Source organism: Miniopterus schreibersii (assembly GCF_964146895.1).
Source record: "Miniopterus schreibersii genome assembly, chromosome: 3".
Taxonomy (NCBI): Eukaryota; Metazoa; Chordata; class Mammalia; order Chiroptera; family Miniopteridae; genus Miniopterus; species Miniopterus schreibersii.
Genome location: NC_138103.1, coordinates 10,324,610 through 10,335,417, shown reverse-complemented (window position 1 = coordinate 10,335,417; position 10,808 = coordinate 10,324,610). Strand labels below are relative to the sequence as shown.

Here is a 10,808-nt window from a genome sequence, read left to right as displayed (position 1 = left end):
ACCCTGGCCGAGAATCGAACTGGCAACCTTTCCGTGCACAGGACACCACCCAACCAACTTGAGCTTGTTTTTAAACTTGTTTTTAAAGTGCACACTTAAAAAAAAAAAGGCAGAAACAATCATTATTAGATCAAGTATTAGTATGTATTTATGCACAATAATAAAAACAGATTTACAAGTTAAACAGGAAATTTAAACATAAGAAGTTTAACAGCTTTTGTTTATTATATTAAATAACCAAAACACCTTTTATTCCCAAAATTGGTAAAGAATAAATAATGTAATTTACAATATGGTACAAAAAGTAATCAGGAAGGACAGGCATTCTGCTTTATACATACACTGTATATGTATATTTATTATCTATTAAACAAATTCACATCTCAAACAAGCCGAAAACCTTAGATGATATGGCTTAACAATTATTAAAAGAAACAGCAGTAAGTTCTGCTGCCCAGACCAGAAGCTCTGGAGCCAGTTATCCTGTTACAGAATGAAGGGTACAGGTTGCTGTAGTGCTTCCAAGACTGAACTTGCATAAGGTGACTTACAAATTACTATGGGGTTAGGAGAGCTTTGATAGTCAGGAAAGGTTTGCTGTGGTTTCTCTCCCCCCGCCCCGCCTTAAGACAAAGTGCCCTATTTCCTCACAAATGCATCCGAAAGGTCTCAAAGTTTAAAAAAAAAACCCAAACCCCACAGCAACTGCTATTCTCCTCATCCACTTGTTTCCAGTGTTTTTGTTCCATAACTTTTTTCTGCACAGGTTTGGATTTGATGGTGTGATCTAGGTAAGAATGCTATTATACTGAAAAGGAAACCCATCGGTAGTGATACAGAATAAAGAATGGGACTCTGAGGCTGAGAACCTGGAGATGTTGGAAAGCAAGTAGATCAATTGATGAAATGTTTCCAATTATCCCCGCTCACAGAGCAAGTGCTCTACACCTAGACGATACAGAGAAATAAAAAATGTCATCACAAACTTCATGTGGAATCATAAACTTTGATCTGCCTCTGCATTTTCTAAAGAAGGAAATGCTCACCACTGGATAGTCACAGTAAGAATTAAGGCCAAAACACCAACTCCCTTGAGACCAGAGACAATCTCACTCTTTACAAAAGATGAATCAGCAAAAAGATGCCAGACAACATTAGAGTGACCATGGAAACATGTCTCCGAAACTGATCTGTTCTTAATTATAACATGCTCAAATGCACAAGGAAGCCACAGGTGCATACTGAGACTATTACGACTTCTATTGGAAAGTCAGAGGAAGATGCAGGAGGTGGAAGGCTTGGGTCTTCTGAAAATTCCAGCCTTTAACAGTTACTTATTTTTAATATTCATTTAGGCTGGGGGAAAAATGGATCCATCCCCATAATGCTACAAATGACACCATTTCCCCTTAAAATGGCAAAAAAAAACCCTTTACATTAAGTATCTGGTTGCTAGAGAAGCAGCAGAATTCTGTGGAATCTTGTGAGCTTTATTACAGGTGAGAAGAGTCAGTCTACTCTCCTCCCTAGCCCACTTCCCTACTGAATGACACTGGCCAGTCAGCTACTCCCAGATGGAGTTTATGCCAGAGACCTGGGGAGGGAGTCTGCTAAATAGCCTACAAAAGCTGATCTGAGTCTCCAGTTTTTCTCCTTTTAGATGTCACTGGGTAACAGGTACCAACCTACCAACTACACTGCCTTGGGGTGTCCCCTGAAGAACAAACAGCCTAGGAGCTCAACTGTCTCTGGCACAGTACACACTGCCATTGGCATCACACCCAACATCTACAATGTTACTTGACATCTCCAGTCCCAGACAGTGGAGGAGCATAAGGAAGCTGGTAGTGGCCTAAACTCGGCCTCGTCTCTTAACTTCCTGCAGACCTAACAAAGTCAGATGCCCAGAGTGTGAGTGAGACAGAAAGAGAGATCTTGATCTTGTTCAGCTCAATAAGGTGCTAATTTCAGGAAGCTGATATATTGATCACAAAACACAAGTAGTTAAAAAATACTGTGGTTCAAACAATGTTGTCTTTATCCCTTAATAGAGTGGTACCATGTCCCTTTTTTTCACATCTCCAGAGCGTTGGGACTTTTCCTAAGAGTCCAGAAAGCTTTTTTTAGTGATGTTTCTGCCTAGAACCAGATCTGAAAGAAGGAAGCCACATTAGAGGAAACAACTGAAACGAAGAGAAGAAGCTATTGCCTAGAAGCCAACTGTCCTGTTTCCTCCATGGCCTGGAGCGAATGACTGTCAGATGATGGGATCAAGAGCAGCCATTCTCCTTGCACACGCAGGACCTTTTCTCCCCTTTTCACATGGGCTTACTTCTCACTGTGGAGAAACCTGTGTAGACGGCCAGGACAGGCCTCAAGGGCTGCCACTCCGCTCCCAGTCAGGGGAAGAGGAAAGGTGAACAACAGAAACAGAGGTCGGTTCGGGTGGATGATCCTGGCTGTCGGGGGATGCTGTGGCAGAAGGTGGGGTGGTGGCACAGGTATTGTAGGCCCAACACAAGAGCACTGGATTCTGGCCAGATGGAATGTGGCTAATGGGTGAATTACATATTGAGTCTCCCAAAGCTGAGCAGGCACAGGAGCCTTGTTAGCTCCGTTCTGGGGAAGAACTGGACGCTGGACCACTTGTAGTGATGACAATTGGTCCCCCAAGAAGGCTCACGGAGCACAACACAGGGATGTGGTAGTGCTCTAACTATACCAGGACATAGGACCTTTGTCTGCATTCCCTGAACAAGGAGTGAAATAAGAGATCACTGGGCAAGAGTGGACATAGGGGATTACACCTACACATCACAGTGTACTCTTTCGGGCCAATGAAAGGAAGAGACGGAAGAAGAGAAATGTCTCTGCAAAGTCCATTTGTCCCAGAAGCTAAATAGTAACACATTAGAAGTTCAAAGACTCATCAAGAAAGTCTTAATTGTAGTCAAACAAGTGCTTAGTGATCATCCCAATAGAGAGAAACATTATAGATCACCTAGAAGAAACTCGTAGATGGATGCAGGAAGGAAACCAACTAAACTGTTTTACCTCCTCACTGTCTAATTCTTAAAAAACAAAAAAAAAACATTCTCCAACCAGCTTAGCAGGGTTTTTTCTAAAAGTCCATAAAGACTGCAGAAGACATGATTCATTTTCCTTCCTGTTCAGAAAACACATCTAGATAGGGAAGCACTAGGCAAGGATCAGTATTTCCGGGGTGATGGCTCATTACGCTGCCCTGTGATCAGTGTCCCCTGAAGTGTCTGCTGTCTCAGGGTGCAGATACCACTGGGCACAGCCCAGGCCAGGCCCAGCTGTCCCCCCCCCCCCCCGCCCTCTTGCATCATCACTCTGCAGAGAAGCAACCAGAGTGTGGTACAGGTTTGGCAGAAAGAATGCAGCCATGACCCGGAGCCTCCCTGCAGAGCAGGGAGATTACAGCTCCCCAGGCCGTAACGACTATGCCACGGCACACACCCACTCCTTTCTTTTGGAAAGAAAACCCACTGGACTGTCCAACACAACAACCAAGGCAGAAGCATGGGTAGAAATGTGGTCATTATGCAGACCCCAATATGAGGTCCCACGACCGGCGAAGAACTGCTCCAAGGCCACAGTGATGTCTGACGTTGACCCTTCCAGAACTCGTCCTCATTTCTCGGGCCACTACTGCCCTCTGTCCATTGGGATACAGCTTCCAGCATGTTGTGTATTCTGGGGTGCAGAGATGTCTCTATTCTGACCATCTTCTGGGGGTCCTAGGCTTGATTTTTGTTTTCTCTACCTAGTCTGAAGAGGGCTACACCTACCACAGTTGAGGACCTGACCACCAGCCCTCCTCTGAAGCCTCCAGGATGCCCCCACCACGAGGTACACTGTACGTTCACTGGGATAGGTCACTGACGGGGGGGCCACCTCCACTGCCATCAAACAGAACCTCTCGGCGGCTGGGCTCAGCGATGGACAGCTCCTGGGCCAAGTCGTTGAATCGAGATATATAGTCAACGCTGTTTTCATTCATCATGCACACCAGTTGGGAATCCACAACCTGTGGGCAGAGGACATAAGGCAAGACCACATCAGCTAGTGGTGGCCTGCCATCCAGACTGGAGGAGACTGGACACCACTGGGACTTCCAGCACAAGGCAAATGAACCTGGGGTGTCTCTACAGTGAAGATTGGAATAATGTCCTATCAACTTGCCATGTAATGGCGGACCAGCACTCTGGGAAGAATCTCAGAATCGCCCATTGTTTTGAACATTCACTGTTTTGACAAGTGTGCAGGAGAGCCTACTGTGAGCCCAGCACATCTAGTTGCTGGAGTCGGAGTAGTGGTTCTCTCTCATGAGACTTACTGGGGGAATACAGGCAAACAGACAGACAAATGGCACAGAGTGAAATGCAGAAACTCTGGAGTGGCCTGTAGGAGACTGTAGAGTCAAGCAGGGATATACCCAATTCCCCCTTCTAGTTAGTGGAAAGGTATCCGCCTGGTAAGTGGCCACAAGGAGCAGAGCAGCTCATACCCAACTGCTTCTCAAGTCCTTAACAGCTAACAAGCCTCACCAGACTCTCTGACTGTCCTTTGCTTGCACACGGGCTATGCCCAACATGGCTCCCTCCTCCTCCCTCTGCTAGATGCTAGATAATCCCTTGCAGGACCCAGGCCTGCGGGGCAGGAACTCCTGACCCTCCCCTACTGGACAGGCTGCCATTGGGTCTTCCCCAGATGTAAGTAACAGAGACTATATCTTTTCCCTCTGGTCCCCTGTGTGGTTTCTTCAGACCAGCAAAGAACAGTGTGGAGCTCCCGGAGTTGGAGCTCCTATAGCACAGAGATGTAAGTGGAGAACGGGGACAGAGTTTGCCATACGGGTAGGGAGCACATTTCTGTTAGAAGAAACACCAAATGCAAAGGCCCTGGTGTGGGAACAAGTTCCGCTCTTCCAGAAACAAGAAAGCTGGGGGACATGACAGTGAGTAAGGATAATAGTTTAACATGAGAGACTCAAGTGTGTACAGTAGGGCCTTAGGTACTGGGATTTTATTCTGTGGACAAACACATAGAATATTCTCCCATACAGTCTTCAGGGTTGACTGCCTCCTTTGGTGGAGTGAAAGCATCATGATGATCAGGCATTTGTTTTACTCACTCAGTGCCTGTAGCAGTGCCTGGCACATCATTAGTGAACTGTATGATACAATGAAATAAGCAGCCTTGGAAAATTCTGAGTAGAGCTATGACCTGAACCTAATTTTAAACCTGTTATTATGAGAAATATAAAACAAACTTAAATTTGTTTTCAAAAAGTAGAGCAAATAATGACTGTCTTCCCCCAACATATCCATGACCAGCTTCATCAATCTGTGGCCAATCTAGGCTCACCTCTCCCACCCACTACTTCCTCCTATCACTTTTGTTCAAATCCCACCATCAGATTATTTCAGCCACAAGTTTCAGACCGTACTTCTAGATGATGAGGACTATATAAAACACACACATTTTTGGGTGTATAGAGCTCTTGGTCAGTTCTTTTGATAAACAACTGCTATTTCTGCAGGTGTTACTAACTATGGATTTATTAGGTCATGAAGAGCACCTGTCTTTGTTCCGTGCTGTCCACCTTTGTGTGCAACAGACCACCCAGAGATCTTGTTAGAAATGCAGGTTGTGGTTTGCTGGCCCTGGGGTGGGCTCAAGAGTCTGCTTTTCTAACAAGTCCAAGGTGTTTTGCAGTGGGTCTGTGGACCCTCTTTGAATAGAGTGGTCCTGGCATGTCATCTTGGGATGTTTGTGTAGTGCCCACCTCCACAGGAGCTAGGTGCTTATAAACAATGTCCACGCATACGTGGGAAGAGAAAGAGACCAGCCTGTTACGGGACATTAAAGTCACAAGGTACTTTTTAAATAAAAGTTCTGTGCCACAGAAATGGTCATTGAGGGGGAGGGAATTTACTATATTGCTGTTTAGTTTATTTGGGTGAAATTTCTATCATGTTAGGGGTTGGCTTAGAATCCTCCAAAGCCTTCCCACAAGTTCCTCAGATCTTAAGACTCGTATCAGGATACCGAGAGCTGAGGAGGCCATGGGACGCCACTGTGTGAGCCATGTCTGATCCAGGGTTTCCCTCCAGAATCTTACTATAAAACCCTTGAGGGACACCCACCAACACCTAGGCATCCCAGCGAGCTAGGATTTGGGAAATGTTGCTCCAGCATTTTAACAACAGGTCCAAGCCCATTCAAGTGGTGTTCTAGATGTGTAATCTCACTTTAAGCATATTCTCTAAATTTCTCTTCTAGCACCTGTTATTTCGTACCTTGCCTTACAGTTAAATGTACCCATCTGTACTTCTTCAATAAGTGTGCATCCTTGCAAGCCTTTCTGGCTCAGACAACACTCATACCATGTGGGATGGAGCCTGGGTAGCTACACAAGCAGACAGCCTGGCCTAAAAAAGAGGGACACTGCATTCTGGCCCAAAGATGAGGGTCATAAACTGAGTCTCGCCTGCACATCAAGGGTCTGACATAATGTGACTTCTGTTGTCATCACCCTGACCATGGGAGTATCTGTGCCACTCCTGCAGAACCCACTCTCCTGCTTGGGGAGCAGCGACACGTAATGACACAGGGAGGTGCTGCTTAAAGGCCCCCTCCTGTCGGGCACCAGGAGTGATGACAAAGTCACCTACAACCGCTCTTTACTCCTCTACCAATGGCATCAGCACTGCACAGGCGCAGCGTTACCTGCCCAAGGTCAAGCGGCTGATGGAGGCCACGACGAGATCCAATCCCGCTCTGGATTCCTGCAGAGCCCCACAGTCAACCCTGACAACAGGAGTTCCCAAGTTTTGATGCCTTCGGGGCTCAGCTATTGTTGTTTGCCTCCAGTTTCCCTTCTCAGAAGCCAGAAACCTGGATGTGCATGAGCTGAACTCCTGGTTTTAACATATTAATGAAAAATTCTTAATAACCAAACATGTCTGCTGGAGGGACTTGGCCACCTCTGAAACAGGGGCTGGCAGTCAAGTTCAGGCATAAGGTTGTGTACTTACCTCTGCCACATCAGCCAGGGACCTGGACACAAACGAGTCTCTTGAACTTCCATCTAGCAGGCTGGGGCCCAACAGGGAGGTGCCACTGTGGGTACCCACCGGAGTTGGCAGCATCTTCCGGCCCTTCTCCGAGGAGATGAAGCTCGCTGCCAAGAGAAGGAGGAACAAGCCCTGAGATGGCTTGGTCAGTCCCAGGTTAAGGGAAGGATCCTGGGGGCTGGAGGTGGCTTCGCCAGGCCTGTGCAGGCATCCACCTGCACACTTGCGCACAGTGCTTGGTATGGAGCTGTAGCCAACACAGCTTTTCTCAAGTGGGGGGCCTTGGAAGGTCCTCAGAAGCATGTCTAAGTCGGCCTCATATTTCTAGGGGCCCTCAGGACTCTGCTGTTCTATCTCCATGTGAGGTAGTTTCAATTTTCCATGATTTGTATTTGACTTGGCAGAGGTCTGTACTATTCAATGAGACTCTTATAACAGGAAACACTCATCAGGTGCTGGCTCCCTGCATCACCCAGACCAGAGCCCACATTCTGTGCTGTCAGGTGTGGCACCCACACAAGGTGCTGACCCTGTTCAACATGTGTAGAGCACAACCCTCTCTGGGGCTGCAGTCCGATGGCCATGTGCACATACTGGCTGCTCTTGAAAAATGCAAAGTATACGAATCCCAGGCATGTCCCAGGAACCCCTCCTACATAGGACATTGAGGCCAGTGTGTCTTTCCTTAACAACCCCTTCCCATCACACAAACGTCTGGTGCACAGTGAGGATGAACACATCCAGCAAATGTATGTGCCAAGCTGGTGAACATGCCACAAGACAGCTGGACTGTCCATATCAGAAGATTTTACTGAGAACAGAAAGAGGGAAGCAAAGAGCACCAAGAGCAGAAGGCCCCAGTACAGGAGGGGCCAGGACAGCTGGCCAGACTGGAGACTGTATGGGGAGATGGGCGTCGGCTACATCTCAACTGAGCTGTGGTTTACATCTCAACTGAGCTATGGGTTACAAGAGTGTCATGTTTGCCAAAGCTCAGTGAACTGCACACTGGAGATCTGGACACTCTCCCATATGTAAGTGGTGCAGAAAAAATAAATCCTGGAAAACAAGCAAACCGTCCTAGTGGGTATTTTGGCAGATAGCAAGGAGAATCCAGACTCTAGTCCCTCCCACCAAGCTCACCATGTGGAGCCCTGCTTGTCCCCGCTGGTCTAGGATAGGGACCTGGGCGCCCCTCACAGACACTCACCAAACAAGCTGCCGAGGGATGAGTCCGTGGGGTCGCTGGGGCACCACTGGGGATCATGGGTGGGAGAGGCAATCCAGTCTGGTTGGGGGCTGCTGGATGGGGAGGGAAGACTCTTGGAACTGTCACTGCCATTTAGTTTTGCTGGAGAAAGAGGGACTCCTTCACCTGTCAATCAAAATCCTGGGTCAGAGACGCCACGTGGGGTGAACAGCACTCTGCTTCCCCAGCCTGCCACTAAGGCAGTGAGTCAGCACAGTGGTGTGCCACTAAACTCTGGAGGTCCAGGACTCTGCTGGGATCCCTGCAGATGATAAACAACACTGGTCTGTGGAGGGGATCTTCCTGCGGCAGGGACACATACCCACCTTAGGAATGACAATGGCCACAGCTATCACTGATGGAGCCAGGTGCTATGCCAAGAGCTTCACCTAAATCCCCTGGGTGCTTACAATAGCCCTGTGACATGCATGCTATTCCCAGTTCACAAATGAGCCAGTGACCTGCCCACAGCCACGCACTGCCAGGCTGTGAACTCAGGTCAATCTGAATCCATGGCCTGCATCATACCAGCAAGCACCAACCACAACAATGCTACCAGGACACCAGTCCAGGCCCTCCTAGAATCTGCAAAACCCAAAGGCATCCACCCAGATTCATGACCCACTAGGATAACACCCCATCTAATCCTGTTGGTCTCAAGGCCAGAGGCAGTCCCACCAGACCATAAACAGCTGTAGGTCCTATCCGTACCTTGTCCACCTGTGCTGCCTCTGCTGGGCAAGGCCATGTAGGTGGGAAATGCAAAAATGCGAGTGGAATGGGAACATATCCAGCAGGTCTGGCAAATGCTCAGATGGAAGGTCAAAGGCAAATCCAGATCCCCCATCCTAATGGGAAACTAATTCCAAGAAGGGTGTGCAGAGGCAGCCTGTTCCTTACCGTACTGGCCAGAGCTGATGGCGATCTCGATGATGGAATCACTGATCTGAGTGGCAGGCTCTCCCTGTGAGAGCACATCCTCAGGCGGGCCGGGCAGGGAGATGTCCAGCAGAGCAGAGACGTTAGGCGGAGAGAGCCGAGTGCTGGAGCCCTCTGCCAAGGGCTGCGGGGTGGAAAGCCCATTGTGGAGAGGAGCCTTGGACAACTCAGTTAAGGAGAGGACAGGTGAACCCTGGTGGGAGATGGGGATTGTTCAGACACAATGGATTAACCAATCCCCTAATAAAGAACAAAAAATCAACCTCAGCCCCACATGGTGGTAACCAAGTGATAGGCAAGTTGACAGAGAGGTGATGACCCTAGCAGGCACTTCTTCCTGTCCAGTAAGAAACACACTGGGGGATTAACTTCTCCAGAAACCACTCTGGAGATTCAGGGTTGGAAGGCCAGGCCAGGGTGGCCTTGGCCAGGGTGCCCTGGACATCTAGACCTGCTTCCTCTGCCAGCAAGATAGCTGATAACACCCAGGCAGAAGGTGAGTGCCAAGAAGTGCTACCAGCTGATTGATTACCTCCTCCCCTTAGCCCAAGAAACTGTGATCTTCCAGAACTGTCTGAATCAGCCAGCATGCAGAAGGGAAGAAGCCTGAGATGGGAGATCCTAGGCGATGGGAGGACAAAGACATTGTACGTCCATGTGTCCTTGTCACATCCTGGCAGCCCACAGCAGGGAGGCTAGGTCTGCTGGCAGGACCATGAGGATGGGACTCAGCACTGGAGACAGGTCCTGGGGAAGCTATGTTGCTCAGCAGTGAGCAGCACACTCTACCTGGAAACCCTCTGTCACTGGCTCCTGTTCAGGCCTCGAGGGGATGCTGATGAATGGATCGCTTGTGCCCTATAAGAAAAGAACACCATGAATGTCTGAGCTATACACAGCAGCCAGAACTCTGCCCAAAGGCTATTAAGCTCCTGAGACAAGAGCTATTCCATTCCCCCGCTTCCTAACAGCCAGCAGCACAGAAAACCATTGCGGTCTAGGTTGGATATCCCTTCCTGTGAGGACAAGCAAGCTCACTGCTTCCAGAGGGTGGACCGTGAAGTTGCTGCACTTAAGATTATCAATTCAAAACCTCGTAGTCCTCAGGCAGGGCTGAGCCATGAAACCAGAGGAACCAGAGCGCTGAGAGAATTGGAGAGGAGTGGCAGTCAGGGGTCACTAGGTCCACTGTTGGCCAACTTGGTTAAAGTTCCTTCTCAGATCAAGGTGACATCTGAGAAGTCTGCTGACATACAGATCTTGTCTCAGCTCTGGATTCTCCAGTGTCACCCAGAAGCCTGCTCCTGCTCCATCGCCTTCTGCTGTTCTCCCCGAGCCACGCAGTGCTCACTCATGCCCCAGCCTCCCTGGTTCAGTGACTCTCCTCTGGTACAACAGGCCCATCCCCTCCTGAGGCAAAACTAGAGTCCAGCATGACAACAGCCCCATTATCTTGGCCCACATCCCTCTGGAGAGTTACTGACCCATCCTGAAAGCTAGTGGCAACTGGGAGA

At 48.6% G+C, this 10,808-nt stretch overlaps 1 protein-coding gene across 3 annotated transcripts in view; it reads right to left on the bottom strand.

Moving 5' to 3' along the window:
• Window positions 1-202: 202 nt before the first annotated feature.
• Window positions 203-10,808, bottom strand: part of CRAMP1 (cramped chromatin regulator homolog 1) — a 62,576-nt gene continuing 51,970 nt past the window's right edge. For 2 of the 3 annotated variants that reach the window (XM_081133821.1, XM_081133820.1), the window contains exons 17-21: window positions 10,084-10,152; window positions 9,256-9,487; window positions 8,317-8,481; window positions 7,068-7,213; window positions 203-4,054 (exon numbers count right to left, since the gene is read on the bottom strand). In XM_081133821.1, coding sequence (XP_080989947.1) covers window positions 3,890-4,054; window positions 7,068-7,213; window positions 8,317-8,481; window positions 9,256-9,487; window positions 10,084-10,152 — 777 coding nt within the window. In that variant the 3' untranslated portion in view covers window positions 203-3,889. The remainder of the gene's footprint in view (window positions 4,055-7,067; window positions 7,214-8,316; window positions 8,482-9,255; window positions 9,488-10,083; window positions 10,153-10,808) is intronic. The other variant, XM_081133822.1, reaches the window with a different exon arrangement.